Source organism: Alexandromys fortis, unplaced genomic scaffold, assembly GCF_014885135.2.
Source record: "Alexandromys fortis isolate MF-2015 unplaced genomic scaffold, M_Fortis_MF-2015_v1.1 scaffold_207, whole genome shotgun sequence".
Classification (NCBI taxonomy): domain Eukaryota; kingdom Metazoa; phylum Chordata; class Mammalia; order Rodentia; family Cricetidae; genus Alexandromys; species Alexandromys fortis.
Window position 1 is genome coordinate 267,885 of NW_026068106.1, and position 27,202 is coordinate 295,086.

The 27,202-nt window shown below is 34.3% G+C and overlaps 2 protein-coding genes across 2 annotated transcripts; both read right to left on the reverse strand.

Moving 5' to 3' along the window:
• Positions 1 to 1,694: 1,694 nt before the first annotated feature.
• Positions 1,695 to 1,853, reverse strand: LOC126489671 (beta-defensin 110-like). Its single transcript, XM_050124062.1, has one exon. The coding sequence runs from the start codon at positions 1,851 to 1,853 to the stop codon at positions 1,695 to 1,697; it is 159 nt and encodes a 52-aa protein (XP_049980019.1).
• Positions 1,854 to 9,386: 7,533 nt separating this feature from the next.
• LOC126489672 (beta-defensin 17-like) lies at positions 9,387 to 21,203 on the reverse strand. The gene is given in 3 exon segments (XM_050124063.1): positions 9,387 to 9,529; positions 13,411 to 13,545; positions 21,122 to 21,203. Coding segments are annotated over 3 exon segments (360 nt in total).
• Positions 21,204 to 27,202: the final 5,999 nt, after the last annotated feature.

Here is a 27,202-nt window from a genome sequence, read left to right on the forward strand (position 1 = left end):
TATTCAAAGATGTTTCTGTTATTTTATGCCTTCGTGTGACCTCTTCTTCATCCCTTACACAAAATCTGAATTCCAGGTTTTATTTTAAAGTAAGAGATATCTACACCAGGTAAAACATAAATATGAAGTGCACAAAATTCATATCAAGTTAAAGCAAAGAAAAAGGTAAAGCACAAAGTTTCTATTAGGAATGACTATATGGGACTGATGACCAAAAGGATTTCCTCCAAATAATTTCCATTTAGGTTTCTCTGAATGTTACTTTGCATTGTGTTTGAGCCTATTAAAAATATGGGGAGTGAGGTTTAGTTAGTGCAAACAGCAACCCAACTGTATAGTCATGAAAACAAAGAAGGTGGCAATTACAGAGAATACTGTTTGGGATACTGAGCCAAAGCTTTTGCCGCCATTATTGCCAGGAGCAAGAATTATAAACAATGCCAGACTCTAATTAAACCTTGAACAGCTACCATATTGCAGGTACCTCAAATTATGGGACTGCAGGACGTTTTAACACAGTTATCAATTATCATGAAATGAAAACTCCAAGCCCCTTTGCCCAGAGTGTGAGAATTCCTAATAAGCTATGAAATATTCTAAATTGAAAAATTTTTATAACCTTTGACTTCGGTGTTTTAGTATGGTATCATAAGTTTAGCAAATTGACATAAAACATAATTCTATTTTTGTTTCAGGGGTTTTATGAACTTAGACTATGAAACACTCAAGAAGAACATATTTTTCAAAAGACAGCCTGTCTTTCCTCACCTTGCTCTTTCAGGTCAAAGCCTTCTTCAGATCATTTCTCAGATGCTACATGGAAGCAGTAGGTCTCAGACATCAGCTTGCATCAGCATCACGCAAGGCATTCACTAAAGCCCGGTGGTGGAATGCAACTAATGTTTCTCCTCCCCAAGGGGTCGGAGAACACAAAATTCAAAGTTGGTCATACAATATTGATCTTGCTGATTAAAGGCTAGTATTTGGGGGACCATTGAAATCTAAGCAGTTCCACATCTTTTAAAATATTCTGATGTTTAATGAATGGATTTACTTCACAAGACATTGGAGGAAACATAGCTTTATACACCCTGAGGGCGTATAAAATCTTCAATTTTGAAAACAGAACTGTCAAGAAGGCCCAGCATGTATAGGCACTTGCCACCAAGTCTGATGACCTGAGTGTCATCCTTGGCACCTCTACTTGTGTGCCATGATATGTGGAAATGGTCACAGCACACACAACACAACACACACACAAACACACACGTATATGCAGGCAGAGAAACAGAGAGAGAGAGAGAGAGAGAGAGAGAGAGAGAGAGAGAGAGAGAGACAGTAACAGAGACAGGTGAAATAAGTGTAGAAAATAGTTTGATGGTTCATTTTAAAAGGTAAATGTATATTACCACATACTTCATCTATTTTCTAAGTAGTTAGCTAAGAACAACAAAAGCAAACACATGTCCATGCAAAGTCCTTATAGAAATGTTCACAGCACTTTTATTGCAATAGCAAATACTCAGAAACAATATATCTGTTCTTCAAGAGACACACAGAAGTTCACACTCCAGTGTAGCTATACAATGGTTTACTTATCAGTTCTCAAGCTTAATGGCATATGGATGCCAGCGGCAGCATGGATCAGCATTCGAGTTAGGCGTGGGTGTACCTCCTTTTGGCACTGCGGTCATTCATATGCAGCACTGGTTCCTCCATTTGATGCAGTATCCGAAATCATACTCATCCTCATCACAGTAGGTCTTACACATGCCTCGCACTTTTTCACATCTCTCTAGTCTGTACTTTGGTGACATGTTACTTCTGGCTGCAATCAAGAAAAAGAAAGACATGAAAGTGGAAAGAAACTCTGGAAAGAGAAAGGAGGTCAATGGGAGGGGCACTAAAGGGAGCTGAATGTGGTCAAGGTACCTTTTATACATCACAGTGAACCATGTTACCATGATAATTCACATTTCATTGATGTCTATGTCTAAACAAATACATACATATACATGAAGTTATAGCTGTATTATTTTATATGAGTGAAAATTATGCTCTGATAATGAAGTAATAGGGTCTGGGAGGAGGAGCAACTGCTCATTGTTTTCACAACTCAGCAGTTGTTTGGGGAAGGGATGAAACTACAAGCATCTTGCTTGCCCCACATCATCCTGGAACTCCTGGATCACAATTTTTATTCTCCATATACTAAACTGATCCCTCACTTATTAAAACAATATTTATACTTCTACTAGCTTGTAAATATTTCATTTTACAACCTTTAAAGCAAATGTCATAGTTTTTTGTATCTGTCCCGAAAGGCTTTGCTGTCCATGGCTTTGCTGTCCGTTGCAGACACTTCTTTATTTTTATTTATTAATGCTTTAAAGATTGATCTTTTATTTAAATAGATTCTTCTCTCTTACAATACATCCCAACCACAGTTTCCCCTCTCTTCAATCCTCCTAGCTACTCCCAGCTCCTCCCACCTTTCTTTCCCTCAGATCCACCCCTTTTTCAATTCCTCTTCAGAAAAGAGCAGGCCTCCAAGAGAGGATCACCAAACAGGACAAAGCAAAATACCATAAGATGCAAAACAAGATACAATAAAACAAAGCTATAATCCTCATATAGAGGTTGGACAAGTAAACTCAGGAAAAGAGTCTAAAGGGTAGACAAAAAAAGTCAGCAATATTCTCAATTTTAGTAATATCTTTTTTAAATTTAATTTATTTTTTATTGATTTTTATTGAACTATACATTTTTTTCTGCTCCCCTCCCTTCTTCTCACCTCCCCTTCAACTCTTTCCCATGGTCCTCATGCTCTCAGTTTAAGGTCATCAAGCTAACAGCCATAACATATAAAGAGGGCCTAGTGCAGATAGATCTGTGCAGGCCCCATGCTTACCACTTTTTAAAATTGCTTTTTATTTTTGAGATTATAAAATAATTACATCATCTCTCCTTTGCCTTTCCCTACTCCAAACCCTTTTACCTACCCCTTCTTGCTCTCTTTCAAATTTATGCCCTACTATTTGTCTATATTTTATAATGTGTTTGCTATGTTATTTATTTTCATCTAGCCTAAACCTAAACCCTTACATGATAATTTGATTTGTTGTGATCTTGACACCTTACTGATGTAGTCCAGTCATAACAGCCTAGTGGTTATGCACGACTTACTGATATCCAATTACTGGGGAGACTAAAGTGCTTCCCATGTACAAATAAAGGTGGAAACTCACATTGTGTGGCTTTAAAAAAACTGTCAAAAGCAATAATATTATGTTCTGAGATTCTGAAATCATTATTTCATGTGTTAAAGTATGTAAAAATTTAATATTTTCATAGAGCAAACTATGATAAAGGTATAAAAGTGCTCTTATTTGAAGATCTTATTGTAAAAAGCAATCTACAATGGAATTTTTCTCTTTAGAATAAAAAAGCCTTAAAGTCAGATTTTTATTTTTCAAATTTTATCAGTGTAATTATTTATTTGGAGGCCATCATTCCACCTCTAAAGAGATGCTTTAATAATGTCCATCAGAGTTATACGTTAGGTAATTCCCATAATAGCAAAGAAAATGTAGAACAAATTCACACAAAATTTGAGAATAAATGTAACCAAGTTTAAGTTTAAATTCTGCAACCTCAGAAGAAGTCCTACCAGTTTAGAATCTAAATGAAATTCATAGGGCTCCCACTGGGCAAGACAGGCATTTTGTGACTTGCTGGTGTTGTAAGCAAATACACAAGTGTCAGGAACCCCACTGAGCGGCCTTACTGGACAGGATGCTCTTGTTGGGGAAGAGGAAGTCAAATGAAAGGAGGAGACCAGCAAGAGTGACACATAAACACAGGTGCTTCTTTAGGGTCTGGGAGCTAACTGGGAACTAACTGATGAAGGTCGTTTCTGGCCACTGGCATGTATCAATGAAATTTAAACCTTTCAGAACTATGGTTAGTAATATTGAAGGTAGAGAAAAGTATGCTTGAGGCCTGTATTTCAGACTGTTTTTAAAACTGTTGCTGGGACTCTAATAAATTAATTGGCATCCCTGAGTCATTATGTCTTGCCAACCTTGCCGTGATTCTTTTCAGATGCCATAAATTCACAAAAAGGATGACGTATCTTAAATCATTAGTCATATAAAATTACTGAGTTTTTGTTTTATCATTATTTGAAAAAAAGAGTACTATCCAAATTCCATAGAATCATATGTTCTGGAAAAAAGATATGTTAAAAGTGAATTTTGTTGTTTCTCTGTGTGTGTTTTTGTGCATATATCTGCCACTGCATGTATATGTGCGTGTTGAGATTTGAGGCTAAAATCCGGTGCTTTTCTTTCTTTGCTATTAAGGCAGAATCTCCCTGAACCCAGAGCACACCTTTGGCTATTTTAGATTATGGTAGGACCTACTGCTACTGTATCCCAAGCGCTAGGAATATAGGTCTGTCTATACCAATATGTACTGCCACACTTCCCTTGCCTTTCTGTGATGCTGAGGACCAAACTTGTCCTTGCACTTGAACAGCAGTCCTTTCATCACTGAGTTATCCTCCAGACATGTTTTAAAATAAGCTCTAAGTTGCACAGAAGAGTCACAAATTTACCATATATATATATTTGGATAAGAATGATAGTTCTTAGTATTCTTATAAATATTCATTAATAAATAAGGATGCAAAAATATACAATGCTATATAAAAATGAACCATGAGTATAAAAATGGTTTTATTAGGTGACTGGAATTAGTGGACATATATCACATTAAAATCAAAAGAGGTCATGGGTAAAAGGCCACACAGTATTTCTGCACTCATTTGCAGTACTTCTTATAAACTACTAGAAAAAGAGGATTATGATAATAAATTCTGATGAAAAAAGAAATACCTCAAATTCTGATTTACTATCTCTGTCAGGAAGATATATTTCAGGAAGTTTTCTAGAAGTCTTTACCATAAGTGTGGTTGAAGGGTACGTTAACCATCATTTGTCAGTTCGAGTCATGACTGAACCGTCTAAGGAAATTAAGAGTTAAAAATACCTGATTCAATGCTAGTTTCTCACATTCTTCATGGATTGGGTTCTTTGCCATCTCTCTCTTTCTCTCATATATATAGTATTTATATATACAAAGTTGTATATGTGTGTGTGTGTGTGTGTGTGCGCGTGTGTGTGCATGAATATATCTTTCTACGTGATACCACATTGCTTTTCTGTTAATGACATTTCCGTGGTCTCATGATTCCCTGGGAACACAGAGGCAGAACTGAAAATGTGTAGGGTAGGACTGAGAAGCCACGTGCTTTGTGTAAGGTATGTGTTGACACTAAGACAGAAGAAAGTTCATCAAGAAGTTAGACCTTGACCCACAGGCTCTTTCAAAATAAAATAGTTGAGGGGTTGATCTCTATATAGTGCATTTTTTTGTAATAAGTTAGACAAATTTTGTGAAATCTTAAAAGATATTATGTATGAAATATGTAGGCAGCTCTTATAGTGGAAAATTGTTAAGAAATCTAAACTAGAGCACTTTAAATGAGCTTGTCTTTATTTCACTTTTGGATTCATAGTAAAAGTTGGTTTTAAATGGAGCATTGTTAGTGTCTAAGCAATGGAGATGCAGATGCAGTTTTAAACAGTATTATCTTCTCTACAGTATAAGCAAAAACTTCTAATTGTGATGTCTTAGTGACCATTTTGATTGTGTCCCTCCATCTTGGATTTATTTTACAAGAAGTAAATTGCTTAAACATGTATATTCAGTATACGAATCATCTGAAAAAGTCACTAGGTGTGGATATAATAGACATAGGAACATAATTTAATTATTTAATCAGAAATACCCATACTCCATCACTAGCTGTCCATTGTTATTTTCTGTGTATGCTTTTTTTTCTGGACTATACAGTGTAGTTTATAATAATTTCCCACTTCAGGGCATTGTGTCCAATAACATGAAATGATAATATCCAAATATATTCTAGTTTATAGTTCACAAATCAGCTTTTTCATTTTTCTTAGTATAGAAGGCTTATCATAGAAGTTTGTGGCTGATTAAACTAATCTTTGAACTTGATGATTATTTTCACTTTTAGTTTTATATAAAAAGTGTTCTTTCTTTAAACTCTCACATTTTATTAGTAACTAAGTTTTTGCTGGATCTTGTGCTAAATAGGAACAGAAAATAAATATTGGCAAATAGATGTGGGCACCTATAAGAGTTGTAAAATGGAAGCTATGTCTAGATAAGTTGTCATGGGTTTGGGCACGAATAGAATTTACACAGGTTAGAGAATAACATGAAAAAATAAGATGAGAGAGTCCAATTCTTTTTAGATAAGAGAGTTGAGAACACTTGGATGAATCAAGAAAACTCACATAAGGTGACAGAATTTTCAGATTAATTTTGAGTTATAGACTGTACAAAGCTACATGGGTCAATATGAGACTAAGGAACACCAGTGGAGGTGATGGGGGCCTTTGTAAATCAGGTCAAGGTTAACCAGCTCTCTAGGCTTTTAAAGTTTCCATCACAGCATTTGACCTAGTTTATAATTCCAGGTCCTTTGTCATCTCCACTCCTAGCTATAGTTCTCATTTTTTCCCTTTAGTAACCCAATTAATATTTTTAAGAGACATCCTAAGGCCTTTGCACCATGTGAAGTTAGCTGCCAGCATCTATGTCTATGTGTTCTCTCCCAATTAACAGGGGCACAAAGCCCATACTCCGATAAGCCACTAACACACTGACTGAAACTGGTTGCTATCCTCTCCCATCAATTCAGAAGATCACCATATTCCACACACTCAGTAGATTTCTATCTTCTCCACACAGTAATTTTTAAAATCCATTCTACTTTTTCAAGTTCACATACACAGAACTAAGTGAGCTTATACCACTGAGATTTGTTCCAATGACGATATCTTTTCAATAAATGACAAAACTTCCTCGGTGAGGGCCTAGACAAGAAATCTTTGAGCAATCTTTGTCCTCCCCTTTGTTAGTCCCTGACAAACTTCAGTTGCTACTGTCCGACACAGCAATAATTAACTTGGACTTTATACTTTTACTTGTTCATTTGAGATGTGCCCCTGCTTGGATGTATGGGTGTGTGAACCTGGGCACAAACATGCAGAGCTAAAGAAGAATATCAGATGCCTTCCTCTGCATTCTCTTTATTCCCTAGGGAAAAGTCTTTAACTGAATCTACAGCTCACCTTTCAGTAAACTGGCAGGCCAGCAATCTTCCAGACACCTGACTATGCACATGATGCCAGGGTTACAAGCACAGAGAGCCAAGCCTAGTTTTCAATTCTGGTATAAATACAAAGTCACAAAAGATTTCTGAAGTGTCCTCTTCATGTTTCTAGCCTTTTCATCTTGAACAAGGGCAGTGGCTTCCATGTACAGTTGAGAGGGATTTGATTTCTCTCAAAGGATTACTAAATGGTGGGAAGAGTCCCAGACATGCTAGGGCAGCCTGCTTAAAGAGATGACTCCCTTGTTGTCTGGAGAACATCTAACCATTTTCAACTTCTGGCTAGTCACTAACAAGCTATTCTAGTAGAAGGCTTGTGGTAGCAATGACTCAGTAATGGATTAGGTAAAGTCACAATGTTCTCATCATACAATTAATAGATTCATTGCAAAAATATAGTTTAATTTTTTCTGTACGTCTGCAGCTAACATATAACAATATAATAAAGTTTTGAATAGACAATTATTCTTATAAAACACAAAAATGTTATTATTGGACACATGACAGTGTTAGTGGTTATTTTGCTTCCATTTAAAATTTTAATTTCTATGAGAATGGCTGCTTTGTGTTTACATGTGTTTCACTTTGCAAAAGAGATATTTATCAACATATGTGAACATTTTTATTTTTGTCTTTAAAGCAACAATTGCGGCTGGCATCCAGTGAGTAAAAGTCCTGGATGCTGTGACATGTCCTGCCTGTTGATATGCAATGTAACATGTAGCTCTTCTAAAGAGAATTATTCAGACCACAGTACCAGGGGTGCCAAAGAAAAGAGAGCCTGCTGCAAATGACTACCATAAGATATAAACTACTTTTCAGTGTATATTTTGCAAAGGAACACATGGGATAATTTGCCTATTTAAAGATATTGAATCTGAAAAAGAAAAACACACTAAAAGCACCAATATCTACTTAGAAAATAATCTCTTCATGATGGAACACATCCTTTCATTGAATTACAACACTGAAAACTGATCAGTCACACACACACACACACACACACACACACACACACACACACACACTTGAGTATAGTCTAAGCAGTGGCATCTTATTTCCATCATGTGTTGGCACTGGTGTAAATAACATTTAGTATGAACTTGCTCCATCTGCTGTCTCTGTCTCTCTATCCGCATACAGGAATGAGCTTACAGAGAGGCCACAATAAAAGACATTATGAAATTCCTTCTTTTTCTGATTCATATTCTAACCCACATGTGTCTCTTTAATAATTTCCCTTTCCATAAATTAATTTGCCAAAACCTATTCTATTATATTGGGTGAGTGTATGTTTCACAAGAAGTTTGATTTGATATAAATGGCTAAATTGTAGTGCTATGGCAATAATAAAAAGCAGGCATTTGGGTGGACATTGTACGGATATTTTATGTAGTGATGCAGGTCAGAATGTTGCACACTCAGAGGCAGGAGAGGAACGGAGGCTGATGAAAGGTCAGAAGTGAAGATGAGTGTTTCTTCCTTATGTGTGTCTCCTTGTGCGATATCAGCTCTTCGAGATAAAGAGAAGATTAAACTCATAATTATGTCGACATTCTTCTTTCTGAAACGTCCTCCATTACTTTTGGTTTACATTTCTCTCCACAAAATAATAAACATGAAGAGACCCTAGAGGCAATGTGAATTTTCTCTGCTACTTTGTTCTTATGCTTTGGTTATTCTCTCTCTTAAGCACTTTGTATCTCATGAGAATGATCTTTTTTCTCAATATGGAGTCACCAAGCCTAGTACTTCATACGTTTTCATGGGGTTAACACATTAACAGTGCATATCTATTGGCAGTCTATATCTCAGAGTTACATGTCGTTTCTTTGACTTAGGCTTTCCCACCGTCTTACTTTGTCAAATATCACAAGACACAAAATTCTGAGTACTGTTGCAGGAATGTTCACAAATAGACTCAATTCAGTTTATTTCTGAATGTACCAATTAATATGTGAGCTAGAACCACTTATGAATGACTCAGAATTAAATTTTATTAGATTCTTTTTGCTTTACGGAGACAAACATATCTTGAAATTTTTGTTGGGAAGACTTAATTAGACTTGTTCGTCTTCTTGGGTCATGTGTATCTTTTCATCCATCATCTTAAATTCTAGATGCAGCAGTGAGTTCCAGGTCTTATGCAGAAAACAATCCTAAATTCATTTTCAGAGCACTGGGTTTTACAGTGACCTTTACTCATTTTGCACTGATAACTCAAATCCAAGCTACCATACTCGGGAAACCTCTTTCTGGCTGTAAAAAGGAAAGAATGCTGGAATTAGGAAACTGTATATGACACACCCATAAGGAGAAAGTTTTAGAGACAAAAGTTTATAGTGTGACCATCCTCAGATGCTGGGGAAAAATTAAACGAATTCACTGTTGCCTTATATGAGGGATATCCTAGACTTCAGAAAATGCCTTGATACTAAGTAGGTTTTCATAAACAACTGAGTGATGAACTCAAAAAAACTTCTTGAAGACAATGGTAAAAGTGAGTCATGATTTACATTCTGCTGACTTTCTTTCTGCAGCTGTTAATAAAATTAAGAATGCTCTATTCTGTTATCATAAATAATCAATTCAAGCCTTATGTTTTATACTGAAAATCATTACTAAAATTCATTGCAACTTTATTTTATCTTTCAAAAATATTTAGAATTAAGCAGTGGCAAACAATTTGTTCAAATAGAACTTTCCTGGACATTTTGTGATTTCCTTTCCCAAACATATTAATTAAATTATATCTATACATAACAAAGGCATTGATCAAAGAGAAAAGAGGAGTGTAAGAGAGAGGAGAAGAGGAGGGGGAGAGAGAGTGTGTGTGTGTGTGCATTCATTTTCACCCTTACATCATTTCTGAAATTACCACACTTTCCAAAATCACAGTTTTTTTGATAAGGCATTCTTCAGATTTCTGTTTGTTGTGTTGATATTGGAAAGAAATAAAGTCTACATAGGGGCCAATCCACCCTGACACTTTTTTATGGTGTATGATTCCACTAGTATCCACTTATACATTTATATAAACACTTACATATTTCAATGAGAGTTGATCTTATAGGTTGTATAAAACCTGAAATATTTACTTACTTTATTTTTTGGGAAAAAGAAGTTTATTAACTCCTGCTTCACTTTAGAGTCTTTTTTAATTAGGAAAACAAAACAAATCAAAAAGAATGGTTGAAAAATTTATAGTTGGATTTATGAACAGATTCTACCAGCACTGCTATTCTGCCATGATGAACTTTTTCACATTTTTATCTAGAATTACAAAAGTAAAATTAGAGGGTTTTTTTTTTTTTTTTGGACAGGATTTCATGAAACTCAGGCTGACTTCAAAATTGCTATGTAGCCAAAAATGGACGTGAATTCCTGATAACCCTTAACTCTGACTTTCAGTTTTCTGGTTAGATTTGCTACTATAGCAGGCTATTAGTTTCTATGAAATAGAAATAATTCTGGAGGCATGGCAGGCTCTAGGGTAGGCTTCTCATCCCAAGCAAAGTTGAATTTATGATTGAACAAATCTTGGTCTTAAGGGGCTTTTTATTTAGCAGATTATTTAGCGGCCTTTCTGAACTTTACCCCACAGTTGCCCTTTGTACAGGCTATGACAAAGGTTCTCCAAGCATTTCTGAATGTCTTCTCAAGGGTATCATTACCCCTAATTGTTAGTCAATGTTCAAATAATATGTGAAAAGACAAATAAATAACCTCTTGTCTTCAAATACATAAGTTGCATTTTATCCTCACTCTGAAATATCTGCTTCTGACCTTCGGAAGAATCCCTATCTGTTTCTTTCTCATATGAGTACAATTTATACTGTTATATCAGCCTCAGATGATAGAGAATTTAAGTAGTATATGAATCTTAATTCATATACAATATAAATCTCTACAGAAGTTTTCCCCAGAATAATTCTTTAAACTACAACTTCTTTTCATTTAATTTGTTTGTTTTATTCTTTAGATTACCTTGAATGTTTGGGGTATGAGGGAAGGAAAGATTATGTGATCTCTTTGATACAAAAATACTCTGTCCTGTTTTCATAGCATATGTATGATTGAAATATAAAAATGTCCATAGAAATTAAAATCTTCAATTTTTAAGAAACAAATAAAAGAGTGGATCATTAAAAAGTATTCCACTTCTATACTTTATGTGTATTTGTAGTGTTTGAAAAATGCAGAAGAAAGCTAATTTATACAAAGAGAAAATCCTTGCATTGAAAACTTAAGGACATAAATCAGTGATAGTATAATGTCATTTTAATTCAGTTTGAATAAGAATTTTCATGCAAATAATACTGAAGTTTAAACATTCAGAGTTTGAGAAGAATCAAATCAAAACAGTCTATTTAACACTGTACTCTGGGCAGTTGTGGTTATGTGCCCAGACCTGGCTGGACAAGTTCAAGCCATTCAAACAGCCCTGCATGAAACCCAACTATTGACTGAAGAGATATTGACAGTTTACAGCTTCTGAGTGTTTTCTAAGGGTGTTGTCTCTGGTTGGTTGGTCGTACTTTGGTCTTCAAACTCATGAGCACATGGAGATCACAAATTTCATCCTGAATTATATTTTACTTTTGTGTTTGTGTGTGTATCCCTGCAATAGTAGTTTATGTACTCCACATATGTGAACGTTAATACAGAGGCTAGAACATATCATTAGATCCCCTAGAGTTGAGAATGTAGGTGATTCTGAGCTGCCCACTCTGGGTTTTTGAAATTGAGGACCTAAACTCAGGTCCTCTATAGTAAGCATTCATAAGCAGTCAGCCATCTACGCAGGTCCAGTGATGTACATTTATTTTCAACTTTATTTTATTACCATAGATTTGTGAGCTATGAAGTGAAAGAAGCCTATTAGATGCCTTTTCTAAAAAAAAATATAGTATGCCTCTTCTGACATTGAAAAGAAAGTATCATCCAACAAAGTGATAGTTATTTTTTTTCATACTGTGTTTGTCTATAATAATGAGTTCTTTACAGGTTTAGTTCATGTATAATTTTAAAAGGAACTTACCCTTTGGAAGTAATAGAAAAATGCATAAGACTATTGACCACAATATAATTTATACTACTCTGTCATCTAAGTGATTTATAACTTCCTAGCCCGCATTGCATGTAAATGTTTTATTTTGTTGAAGGAAAGGATAAGTAACTATGGTTATTAGTAACCTGAATAAATAAGTTGTAAAAAAGATACAGGTTTGAAATACATTTATACAATTATTTACTAGTGTTAATTATTGCAGAACATATAGGAAAATAACCTATTATGTGTTAGAGGCCATATAAAGCCTGGGGTATATAATGGCTGTTAGACTAGACCATCTAAAATGAATAAATGAATGACTAGGTTAATTGATTAATATAAAAATAAATGAATAAATTGAAGTCAGAATTCTTATTTTGGTTTTTGAAGTCAATGAATATGTGTCACTTCATAAGAAGACCAATATTTTACTGTATACGTGCTGGGGAAGGATAGTCCTTCAGGGAAACCTTTCACCAAAATACAGTAGATAGTAATACAAGAAATACTTCAAAGAAAGCCAATAAGGACTATAATTGACTTGTAATTATGAGAAAAGAATACCAAAAAGCATTTCACTAATGCCCTATTATAGAATAAAAAATGTAAGTTAAATAATCCAACACTGAGCTATTTTCACCTTATAGTTGATAATGCTCAGCAGCAGTTTCCCAAATAATAAATAAACTCATCAGAAATAATTATTAAATATATATTACTGAATAAACATAATAGGGTGAATATGAATATTTTAATTTGAAACTTAGCAATCTTTGTAGATTTCAATATATTGGAATCTGAACACAGTGGAAGCCAAAGCTACAATGTATCATATCCTGAAAATGCATGATAATACCCATAAGCAGCATATTAATATAATATTATCAGCTAAACTACATTTTCTTCATATCTCACTGGGTTTCCCACTAGTAATTATTTCATGTTGCAATTCAAAAATTTCATAGTAAATCTAGTAAGACAATACTATCACTCTAACTTTTTTAAAGAAAGTATCTTTAGCAAATAGCAACAGAAACTTTTGCAAATCCATTTCTACAAATACCTCTGACAAATATTTGCATATTACCTGGTAATATTGTGACCCAAAGGAGCAGAATAAAGAAAAAGAGATGAATCTTCATGGTGCAGTTTCTTAAGCAAGAACTAACAACAGATCCTCTTTGGAAAGCCGGTTTGTTTTGCATTCAAGAAGCAATGACCACTTTTATTTATAGAGCTTCCTGGGAAGGACTTTGAAGCTTGAAAAAACCAAAATCATTTGTATGTGTGGGTTAATTATTGTGCCATTTTCAAAGAACATGGTCATGACATTATTACTAGTAAATTTCCGCAGAACAAAACCTGCTTAGATTAGCTTCTTTTTCCTCGAGACAGGGTTTCTCTGTAGCTTTGTGAGCCTGTCTTGGAACTAGCTCTTGTAGACCAGTTTGGCCTCAAACTCACAGAGCTCTGCCTGCCTCTGCCTCCCGAGTGCTGGTATTAAAGATGTGTGCCACCACCGCCCAGCTGATTGTATTAATTTTAATGGAACTTCCCAATAACCAACTTTTTCAGAACTAATTTAATAAGAATTTTTTTGTTTAAAATGGTTGCAAAAAGTGGAATGTTGAAAATTACAATTACCAGGCCCTCAGTTATAGGATATTTGTAGTGTTAACTATTTAAAAGGTACCTATTATTAAGTCATTCCGTGTTGTCTCAGGATATTAAAGCTGCCAATTATGATTAAATTCTTGCATTTTACAATTTAAAACAACTAGAGGTCTAGAGATCACATGGTTGTTTTGATTATAAGATGCAATCATTTATATATAAGATTACCAGGAATTCTCTATTCACTGATGTTCATGGGGAAGACTTCCACACATTTTAATGATAGTTTATTAATTTTTAAAAATTACTCATTTAATTTCCACCTTCAAAATCTAAAACTTTTTATCATTCTTTTTATGGACTTGAAAGTGATGTCAGTTTCAATCTGCATGCTTTTAACATCTTTATTCTACATATGGTAAAATCAATCTGCTGGTAGCTGACCCAGCTTACAGAAGCTGATACTCTGAAAAAGGAAGCAATGGATTCTCCTACCACAGGGTAAGGTCAAGTAAAATACTCGGACTGTTGTTTTTAAACTTTAACTACATATTAATTCTCAAGAGGACCAATTCATTTGAGATTTCAGAACTTCTTTCCCCCCAGTGTCTGATTTTGAAGGTTGGAAATGGAGAGTCAGAATTTTCATTTCTAATAAGACTAGGTAATGTAATTTCTGTTGAAAGCAAATATACATAACAAGTATATCTGATCCACTCAATCCATAAAATAATAAACATATGATAGATAGAACAGATTCATAAATATTATGGAGCTGGTTTGAGATTTCCATCCAGGCTTTTCACCACAGGTAAGAAAGGGGAAACAAAGATAGTTGAACTTACAAACCTGATGATAATACATATGACAAATGCTTCTTCCTATAAAACAATAATGAAAACTGTGGAAGGAAGTCAAAAGTCAAAGAAGGGATACTAGTTCTATGGAAGGGTATTTTATTCCTGAGAAAGAATACAGTGTGGAGAATTTATCATTGCTGAAATGGAGAACATGTCCATTCTTATTTTACTATTTAACATTTTATACATGGATATTATGAAGTATTGACATTTAGAATTCAGTGGTTGATTTCTAACTCCATCAATTACTTGACACATAGGATGCCATGCTAACATTTTAGTTTGGAAGTAGTATACTAGCATATCTTGAATAGAATATACAGATGAATAAAGCACCAGCATCAAGATATTGTTTTTTCCATTGGTTAGATTTAAAGGGTTTAGAAAGAAATCACATACTGCCATCAACCAAAGAAAACTGGAATGATGGTAAGAAATTATGACAAACTTGGTTCTAAGAGAAAAATTACTATGAGAATTATGATTTCATATAATGATAAAGTATTAATCTATCAACAATACATCTATATGCATGTATATGCTAACAGAATCCTTAAAATACATTGAGCATAGAGTTGAATATGGCAAAAACTGAATGATGAAGAGGTAATGAATATTATGAAACTTGGAGGAAATAATGCCCTGCTTTTAATAATGCATTCTGCAAGTAGAATTGGTAAAGGAAAATATCAAAACATTTATAGAATATTCAAAGCATCAAAAACAACTCACATACACACACAAGCAAAACACCTATTTCTCTCAAGTGACCATGGAACATCTCTCAAGCAGTCAAAATATTAGGACACAAATAGGTTTAAATAAATTTTGGAATAGAAATGACATATTTCTAATCAATTGTGTTAGATATTAACATGTGAAAAAAATTTAAAAGGTCATAGGCATCTTAAAATCAAACAATAAATTCTTAAATAAATAGTGTCTTACAAGCAGATCAAAAAGAAATAGGAAATGTACTTACGATGAATGGTAAAATATAATTTTGGGTGATGGATTAACAGTTAAGAGCACTTACACCTCTGCCCTCTGAACTATGTTCCTAACTGTATAAAATACCTTGCACTCATTTTTTTTGTTTTGTTTTGTTTTTTGTTTTTCATGACAGGGTTTCTCTGTAGCTTTATAGCCTGTCCTTCCTGGGACTAGCTCTTGTAGACCAGGCTGACCTTGAACTCACAGAGATCCACCAGCCACCAAGCAGAAAGATAAAAGAAAACTGGATGGAAAATGTGTAGTCAGGAGACCACGAGTTAGTTCCTGGCCACGTAGCCCTAAAATAATCACACAGAAACCATATTATTTAAATCACTGCTTGGCCCATTAGCTCTAACTTATTAATGGCTAACTCTTACATATTAATTTAACTCATTTCCATTAATCTGTGTATCACCATGTGGCTGTGACTTACTGGCTAAAGTTCCATTGTCTGTCTCTGGCAGGGCTCCATGGCTTCTCTCTGACTCCTCCTTGCTCCCAGCATTCAGTTTAGTTTTCCCTGCCTAGCTAGGTTCTGTCCTGCTATAGGTCCAAAGCAGTCCTTTATTAAACAATGATATTTACAGAATACAGAGGGGAATCAGAAATTACTAGTTACCGATTTAAGATTTGTGGTAAAACAAGAAAATTTCAAACATATCAAGACTTTCTACCTGACATAGTTTTTGTTTTAAATATTTCAATACTGGGGAACGTGATTCTGAACCTAATCTTATTCCAACCCATTTTTCTAATCTATTATGCTAACTTCAGTCAAATTCTAAATCTATTTTTTTTGCATCAATAAAGCGATATAACATTGTTTTTGTCTAACAACATACATGCATTTGACTAGTCAAATTAGATTACAGCTGTTACTAGTGTACCAGGCTTGAAAAATTATTCCAATATCTTCTCTCTCTAGACACTGTAAATAGTGTCATCATGTGATCATATTAATGAAATGATTCAAAGTTGGTTACATTAATTTAAGAAGTCCTAATTCGTTGATGTTTAAGATCGATACATATCACAATAATATTAATACTTCCTGCTGCCAAAGACATCAGAGATGAATGAAAAAAGAGAAGGAGGGTGAATATTCTTTCTGACTAATGTCTTGTAAGAAAGCAGGTACTGGTCTGTATAAACTTCTGTTCTTATTTAATATGATGAAGGGAACTCTTATTTTATTAGGAGCAATAACTGTGATTCCAGCTGAGTAGTGGCTGTTAACAGAGTCTAGAGAAAGCTGATAATGGACAGACAAATATGCCATCTTTTCTCTTGCAATTTCTTTCTATAAGAAATTAAACAAGTTACAATAATGTGGGTATAGATTGAAAGTTATTAGCTTGACAAAAATTCTTTTAATAATATAGAATATGGTTTTTTCTATTTATTCACAGTTATTATTTAAAGCCTCTTGTGCTGATTATGGATCTCAAAGTAATAGGTGAGTGAAGTTGTATTTCTGAAGAAAGGCTTTGAGGAACTACCGAGACCAACATTGACCATGAGATTAGAGCAGAAAGAAAACACTCCTCGACTCATTTTCTTTCCACTGTCTTGCTCTGCCTATATCTGACATCCAGGACCTACAAAACATTCAGTTATTCATTATTTTAATGTTTAGACTTATTAGAAACCTTACCACCTTGGATGATCAAGCTGTACATGATGCATTTGTTAAATGATAGTGAGCCAATGAGGATAGTCACAACTCTTGGACCACTTACAATGTAACTTCATAAATAAAAATTATCAAATTAATCTATCATATACTCTAACAAATTAATTTTTAACTTTCACTACTTAAACAAGATTTTTCCCCTACTTTTCAAACACAGTTTAGTTTGGAAAAGGGAGGAAAGAGAGAGACAGTGGGCAAAGTCAGAATCATCCTTAGTTATATTCACTAAACACATGGCCATCAACATACTTTTTTTGCTATTTTTCACTGAATATTTAGTAAAATTATAACCTTATATAAAGAAAATATGTATAAGGGGCTAGAGAGTTTACTCAGAGTTTAAGAGTCCTGGTCACCATGCCAGAGGATCAGGGTTTGACCTAAGCACATAAATGATGCTCCACAATCATCTTGTCTTCCCTATATATTTTCAACTATAATTTATAAAAATCTAGTTATAGAAAGGAAATGAATAAATCTATAAATCCCAATTTCTACTTCTACTTGTGGTAGTCTGGTAACAATGTCATTATAACTTTAGACACTATGAAAGATATGTTTTAAGTTATTTTATAAGAAGTTCATCTCAGGCTCTATCCATCACCCTCCACAATTCCCATCATCATTTTCACTAGAAAATGATTTTTACTGAATAAATACATGAATTTATTGAAAGAATTTAAAAAGAAATACCAAGCCTCTAAGGAGAAACAAGTGCTAAGAATGAGCTATATCCTAGAACTTCATGAGACAATTTAGAGAACACATACCCCATAGTAAGTGCCTGTGCTTACTTTCCGGGCCAAGTTTTCTTGATAAGGCCATGGGAATTAAAATAGGTCAGTTTGAAGGGCCATTTCAGGACTAGGGAGGTGACAATTTTTATTTAGAGCAATCAGACCTTATATATCTTTATCAGAAGCAGACTATAATGACAATGGCCAGAACAAATGCAGTAGGCAGGATACAATGATGTTTGCAAGATATACAAGGTACGTCAGAGCAATTGTGCTGTTAAGCTTCCATACTTCCATGACAACTAAGGCAAATACAAAGACACACAAAGCAGCTTGAACTCTACACTACCTGAAGGAATGCCTCAATTTCTCGGGATCTAGAAGGCATACATTGTCCCAAGTCCCAAGGACTCCAACCTGAAATACTTATGACACGTGTCTCTTGAGGCAGCTAAGCCAGGCCAACTCCATGGTTCCAGGCACTCCAGATCTGAAGACATTATTTAGACTGTCACTATGGGGAGGATTTTAGCCTTTAGACTAGAAAATAAGGAGCCCAGACCACTTTTGTATGGAGGCTGTCAAGATGGGCTCACCTCTCCCTTCAAACATGAAGAAAACTGACAGGTTTATTTTTTACTCCAGGTCTCTGACTTTCATTTACTTTGAACATTTATTTTGTAAACTTGATCCTTTAAGACATAAATCTGTCCCTTGCCAGTTTTGCAACTTAAAACTATGTTTCTCTAATTCAATATGTAGCTCTCTTTGACTAACCCTATGACAATGGTATGAGAAGTGTGAAAAGTATGACTAGTATTTTTAGATTTTGGTGGAGATGAGCTTGTTTTCAATGAAATAAATAACAAAGAACAAGGCATGTGCAGTACATGGGGGCAAAAACACTTATTAAATAATAATGTACCAATAACACCCATCTAATCTCAGAACTTGCAAATGAGGAAACAAAGAACAAACTTTGAGTAGAAGCTTCAACAGGTGTGCTACAATTCGGAGGATAGAAAGGGGTTTTGCGATATAAGTATTCAAGGAAAGACCTAACCAAGTTTGAACTCATTTCAAGGTAAGGGAAACTGCCCAGAAGCATTGTAGCAGAAGAGAATTTGAGTCAGGAAGTCTTGAAGCAATGCTACTGTACACAAACTTCCAAATTAGAAACTGTTCTCATCGAGTATAATATGAAACCTCTGATGCTGAAAACCTAAGAACATCCTGTGAGAGAAGTGGACACCCATTTAGTTAAGGACATAGAGTTCCTCCAGACCAGCATGTAACATTTTAACCCAACCACACAGCTATTTCATAACAGGCCGTTCATTAAAATGCCATAGTCCCTTTGATCCAAGTCTGTGCTTCACTGATATTCTGAATACTGATAGTTATTAAATTAGTGATAGACTTTATTTCATTGTGGGGACAGTGAAAGCTATGCCATTATATGAAACAAACAAAAAATGTTGAATTAATCAGTTTATAAAGGCACAAGGAATGGTAGAAAATAAAAAAATAGTTGGCTGGAAATGTTCCTCTAATAGACATTTAAATGTATAGATTCTATTGGTTAAAAGACAAAAGAATTTAGCACTACCAGAAGGTAGGAAACAGTTCTGGTAGTTCTCAAACACAGAATGTCCTTAGCTGAGATCTTTTGCAATGGGAAGAAACCTAGGTCAAAGGTCCAGAAAATATTTTTAACAAAAGAGAAGAAAATTTCTCTAACCTAAGAAAAGATACCTATCAAATTACCAGAAGCATATGGAATACCAAATAGATTAGATCAGAAAATAAATTCCCCTTGACACATAATAAACGAAACCCTAAACATACAGGACAAGGAAAGGATATTAAGAGTTACAAAGGAAAAAGACAAAGTAACATAAATTAAAATGGATCAAACATATTTACAGGACAGTTCACCCAAAGACAAAAGAAGAGACATTCTTCTCATCACCTCATTGAACTTTCTTCAAAACTGACAACATAGTGAAACACAACACAAGTCTCCAAAGATAAAAGAAAATTGAAATAACACCTGCATCTTATCTGATCATGAGGGACAATAACAGAAGCATCAGAAATTTTACAAAATCATAGAAAACAACTCTCTACTGACTAGAAAACGGGTCAAGACAGAAATGGAGAAAAAAAATTAAAGACTTTCTAGCTTAGAATAAAAAAGAAAACACAACATACCCAAACTTATGGGATACAATGAACACGGCTTTAAGAGATACTTTCACAGCACTATATGCCTTCATTAAAGAAAAAAAAAAAACAATAAAAACAAAACAAAACAAAAAAAAACCCCAAGCATCAGAAAATAAAAAAACTGGAGGGATCTCATACAAGTAAATTAATAGCATACCAGACTGAAAGTTCTAGAACAAAAGGAAGAAATCACATCCAAAAAAATTAGATGCCAAAAATTAATCAAACTCAATGTAGATAGAATCAATGATATAAATACTTGGTTCTTTGAGAAAATAAATAAGATTGACAAACTCTTATCAAAATTAAGTAAAAGGTATAAAGAGAAGATTCAAATCAAGAAAGTTAGAGATAAAAAGAGGGAAATAACAACAGATACTAAAATCCAGAGAATCACAAAGACATACTTTAAAAATCTTCATTCCAAGAGATGGAAAGATATAGAAGAAATGAATAATTTTCCTGTTACATATCACTATCAAAGTTAAATCAGGATAAGATCAGCAATTTAAACATACACATAACTGCTAGTGAATAAAAGCAATATTAAAAGTCTACCAGTTCCCAATGTAGACCATGTTTTAGCATAGAATTCTACTTGATTTTCAATGAATTGTAAATGTCAATACTCCTCAAATTACCCAAAAAATAGAAATACAGACCATTTACCCTTATGACCGTAGATGCAAAATTCCTCAATAAAATGCTTACAAACACAATCCAAGACCATATCAAAAAGATCATCTAGCATGATCCAACAGGCTTCATCCTAGAGATACAAACAAACTAAAAGACAGAATAGAGTTGGTCATCTTTTCAGACGCATAGAAGGTTTTTGACATCATTTCAATAATCCTTCATGATAAAAGTTCTGGAAAGATTATGGGTACAAGGGACATACCTCAACATTACAATGACTGTTTACTAGAACTCATAACCAATATTAAAATAAATGGAGAGAAATTCAAAGCAATTTCACTAACAGCAAGAGCAAGACAACATCTCCCACTCTCTTCACACCTATTTAATATAGTACTTAAATTCTTCACTAGAAAAAATAAGATAACTGAAGATCAATGAAATATATACTAGAAAGGAAGAAGTCAAAGTATCTTTATTTGCAGATAATATGGTAGTGTACATAATCGAACCTAAAAATTCTACTTGGAAACTCTTACATCTGATAAATATTTTCAACAAAGTAACTTGAAGCAAAAGTAACTCAGAAAATCTGTAGTCCTTTTATATAAATGATAAATGAACTAAGAAAGATATTAGGGAAATAAGACCTTCTAAAATAGCCTCAAATGTTTAAAAAATATCTAAGGGTAACTCTAATCAAGCAAGTGAAATACTTTTATGATATAAACCTCAAGCCTTGGAAGAAAGAAAAATATCAGAAGATGGAAAGGTCTCCCGTACTCATGGACCAGTAGAAGTAATACAGTAAAAAATAGCCATCGTACTGTAAGCAATATACTAATTTAATGCAATCACCACCAAAATTTCGACACAATTCTCCATAGATCTTGGTAGAACATTTTTCAATTTCATATAGAAACATAAGAAAACACAAGATAGCTAAAAATGAAATACTGGATAATAAAAGAACTGCTGAAGGTATTACCACCCCCAATCTCAAATTGTATAACAGAGTTATAATAATAAAAACAGATGGTATTGGCACAAAGACTATAACAGTTTATATTGAAGTAAAAATCATTGTAGGTAATACCATATTCAACAATGGATTTTATAACATATTTCTATTGTATTTATGCTTTCATAGAAAGCCATTATGATTTTTAAAAAGTGTGGTTTTATTTTATAACCAACCTTTTGGATTCTTTAGTGCCTTCACACATATTCTTCATTGTTTTAATAATTGCTTTAATTTGCTTTCTATAGCTTTCATAAGCACCATAACAAGAAGCACCTCAGAGTATGAAAGTGTTCATTTGACATACACTTCTGGGTCACAGCCCATTTTTGTATTAGTCAAGGCAAGAACTTGAGAAGGAACTGAAGTAGCAACCATGAGATTACTTCTTAGTGGCTTGCTCTCTGGCTTCCTTTTGTAACTGAGGCCCACCTCCCTAAAGTTGGCACCCCTGACAGTGACCTGGGCAGTCCAACATAAATCTTACAGCAGGGCAGACTTTCACAGTTATGACCACAGGCCAATCTGATCCGGAAAATTCCATGGCTAAGGTGCCATCTTCCCAATTGGCTCTAGGTTATGTCATATTGATAGTAAGGGGCAATGAGCAGAATACTGGAGGTCACATTTCAGCTTTAAAAATAAATCATCTTCTATCTATTATCCTTAATGTTACTTTCTTGTTTCTGAACACTGAATTGTGTTCAAAGTAGGAGATGAACTCAGTGAGTACTGTATATAAGTTTTATTCTAAGTAAATTTAGAAAAAAATAAAAACAAAGGATTTTGAGATTTGAGTCATACAATCTCAGTAGGACAAACTAATTCACCAGAACTGTTGATATTAATAAAAATTGAAAATGAATCTTTAAGTAGTTTAGAACAGTATGTACTAATATTTAAGAAAAATTTGATGTCTAAGCCAGAAGAAATGGGTCCCTTGGTTTGCTACATGAACAACTCTTTGTAAGTCAAGGGAAAACAACGTTTACTATGATTTCACAATTCATCAAACAGTGTCAAACACAAATTAACTGTAAAAGTATCTCATTTTGGACTCAAAGGTGCTCCTTCAATGCAAATGTATTGTTCTGCAGTCATAGCGGTAATTGGTTAATAATGGCTTATAAACTGACATGATTCTGCTCAGGAAAATTCTAAGAATCAAGGAGCCCATAGTTGAGACATGAAATTGGAGCAAAACTCCATTTGCCCTTCCTTTGTCAGAAAGGGCAAGTGTCTCAGAGCATTTAATTTAAAAAGAAAAAAAAAAAAGCCTCACAAAATGCAACCGTATTTCACCAGTTGAAATGGCTCTGGAGTCTTCTATCAACTTCCAGAATTAGTTTGCAAGTGTTGCCTGCTTTCTTTCAGTCTGCTACCAGCATGGAGCCGGCCACCTGCTGTGAGATAAGGGTGGAGCGACCAGCAGTTATTATAGCAGTAGCCATAAGTTTATTGCTTATTGGTACTAAACTTAAATCTTAGTAATTTTGAATTACTGAGTTAGCTTAGATTTATGGAGATGTGCAATCATTTCGAATGGCATTCATTGCGAAAGGGTATATTATCTAAACCAATTTTCTTATACTGATCCAATTGCAATACCATAGTTACGGTGGCATCAGCATTTCTATTATAAAGTCCTATTTTCAGGGTTTTATAATTTGACCATAAAAATTCTCTTCTTGTAGAAACTTGGCAAACAAGATCTGAGGCTTAGAACCAAGTTATTACTTTTTAGTGAAATTGAAAACACACACATACATGTTTGATCTATTCAGCCAGTTAACTCTGGAAACAGCAATTAAAAAAAAAAATTCACCAAACCACATTAAGAGTGACGGAAAGTAGTAGAGAAAAGGACAGTTACTCAAAACGCTAAGATGATGGAAATTGTCAAGCCTTATCATTTTCATGTTAACTTTCTGTAAGAAATCAGAGTGATACTTTTAGCTGTGTATATTAACACACTTGGAATCCCAGTACTCAGGAGGCCACGGCAGAAGCATTGACAGTTGGTCAAGGCCAGCCTTAGTTACTCAGTGTATCCCAGGCTAGGCTGGGCCAAGTGAGAATCCCTTTCTTAGACAAGCAACACACAAAAGGAAGATACTTGTGACAAAGATTTAACGACAGTGCAAGCGAGTAATATCCCACGTTAATAAACACCACTCTGCAAATGAGACATTGAATTTCAATTCTTCATTCTTTTCTCTGTGAGATACAATAATGTGCAGTTACGCATTAGCGTAAAAATGCGGGAATTTAACAAATACAGTTGAAAAGAATTAACTTCAGAAAACATTCTATGAATATGTAATGTCAATTCCTTAATTCACAGTGAGTTCTCCTTCTAAATTTTTCATCTACTGTCCGAATATGGATTTGTTATATATCTAGAGGGCTTCTTAAATATATAACAAACTCCTGGAGTAGCTTATTTGTCTCTTATGTAGTACATAGAAATATTTGCTGGTAATTTTTTTGTCATTTTAACGGTTTTTACATTTTTCTTTTAGAAATAGTCGTAGTCATTAGCCTTTATTTTGTTTGGAGCAGGCTTTTCTAATTGGAATTAACCTACCCAGAAAATATGACTACCGCCCTCTTGTGGCAGACAGAGAAAATGTACATTGTGTGTAGGGAGGGCTCAGATTCTGACTTAGTGAGACAAATCCCAAAGAATACTTTGTCTGATTTAAAGAGGATACAAAACAAACAATAGTTTTGAAAAAGCAAACAAACAAAAAACCAGAATTATCCAATGTAAGAGAGTAAGGGCATTTATCGTTGTTCTATAGCGGTAAATGATGAAGAATATAGATTTTGATGATAGGCTTGCTGTGATTTCAACTTCATTCAGCTCCAGTCAAGGTTGGTAAACAAACAAGGCACCAAACTCAATTTCTCATGAGTAGAATTTGGGATAATAACAGAAATTGCATGCTGGTAATACAGCTCAGTGGAAGAGCTCTTTCTGAGAACATCCAAGGCTTTTGGTTCAATCTCTGGAGCTATTTTTATTTAACCAGGTGATTATTGCAATGATTATGAGGAATAATTCATATATATTCTGGCATATACTATGTATGAGGAATGATTTGCTGTCACTGTAGTGTTCTTATTACTGCTAAATCCTGAGGACAATATTTTTTTAATGAAATCATTAATGAACACATTCTTTAAAATGTTTGCTGCTGGAGCTGGAGAAATGGGTCAGCACTTAAGCTTTCTTGTTCTTACAAATGGCCTGGATTTGGTTCCTAACGTCCACATTACCTAGTATCATAACCATCCATAGCGCCTCAGGCACAAATCAAGCAAATGCTGCATTGGCATACATACCACCAAATCACTCATATACCCACAATTAAAAAATACATGCAAAATATTTAAAAGTTAAAATATTTGCAGCCATTAATGAATAACTTCTTTAATGCTTTTGCTTGAACTGTTGAATTATTTTGTGACATGGGACCTCTGCTGCTGGAGAGTATGCATCCACCCTTTTATTTGTGTTGTTGTTTCATTTGTATATTATTTTATTTTATTTATTGAGATTAGCCCTGCTATGTAGCTGTCTTCCAGTTTTGTATCTGTTACATACCTCAGGCTGGTTTAGAATTCATGACTCTGCCCTTGTTCCTTCCCTTCACCCTCCCCCTTTCCAATTGTTAGGATGACAAATATATTTCACTTGAGGGCAAAGTGATTTTCTTATTTTAAAAGATCAAATAAGGGACTTATTTAATAAGAAAGAAAATCTATTTTTTGGTACTATGAAATTACAGATCATTGAGAAAGATTTGTTCCACTTATTATATAATGAACATTTAATTGAGAATCACAGGGCCATGAGCAAAGCCTGGCATTCATGTCATATAAATAAAGTACACTATTCAGAGAGTTTAAAGGAAGAGGCACTGTGGGTAAGATTTGGAGTAGTTAGTTAGCTGTTCATCTTGCATTCATCAATCAGTTATCATATAAAACTGGGAAACGTTATGAACATTCAAGTGTGTCTGTTTTCTATTTTCCCCAGAGCTAAGGAAAGCATCTTGTATCATTAGGTCATCCCCATTGTTCTGTAGATGTCAAACATCACTGTTAGTGGCCCTGCTTTTCCCAGAGCTAAGGAATGAATGCAGCATCACTAGAGCATCCCTAATGTTCAGTAGTTCCCAAGCATCACTGTTAATGCCCTTGATTTTTACACTATCTTGACCCGAAAGCTCAACAAAACTGGATGAATGCTATCTTGTTTGCCCAGAATTACAATAAGAATAGACATGTAAATAGGCTACTCTTAGGACTTGTTCAAGTCAGAAAGAGCCCTACTCGTGAGTGTCAATCAGTGTATAGTGTAATGCAGGTTACTTTGCTGGGAAAATCCACACCTAGGTAGATTATAATTTATAAAATCTATAGAAGTCTATAAAAATAATTTTCTGGACAATGTCACATTCAGAGACAAGAAAGAGTTCCAAGTAAAAATTGAGCTTAAGTGTATTAAAATTTCTATGAAATTTATTATGGTTTTAAAGGAAGACTTTTTTTTTTCTGAGTGCAATCTGGAACATTGTATTTGCTTTTCTCTACCTAGCATTTTTATTTTAATCTCAGAATTGGACTGTGAACTCCAACTGAGTAGCTAAGCTGAATGCAAGGGAATAAAATTTACAAAAAAAGGTTAATGTGAATTATTCTGTGATTGGTGTGTTATAGGGATCTAAAACTGTGGTTTCTCAGAAGAAGAAGGACATGCTACCAGCAGGGTGATGTAGGATCTACACAGAGAGGTAGAAATGGAAGTTGGCTGTACAGCAAAAGCTTGAGAACTGTCTTAGCCCTAAATGTTGCCTGTTTCACATCTCTTATCCTGCATGACCTGAAAGCAAAAACTCAACATTTTATTTTCTTAACTATCTTTCTATATTCAGAACATTTGATTTTGCTTGGTTATAATTATCTGACATAGTAGTTATGAATTACGAGATGCTCCAGTTGAGAGCTCCTAAAATATTTGCTTACAATTGTATTGTTTTATAAGTTGTTTGGTGTTTTCTCAATCAGAAAGATTCTTGTTT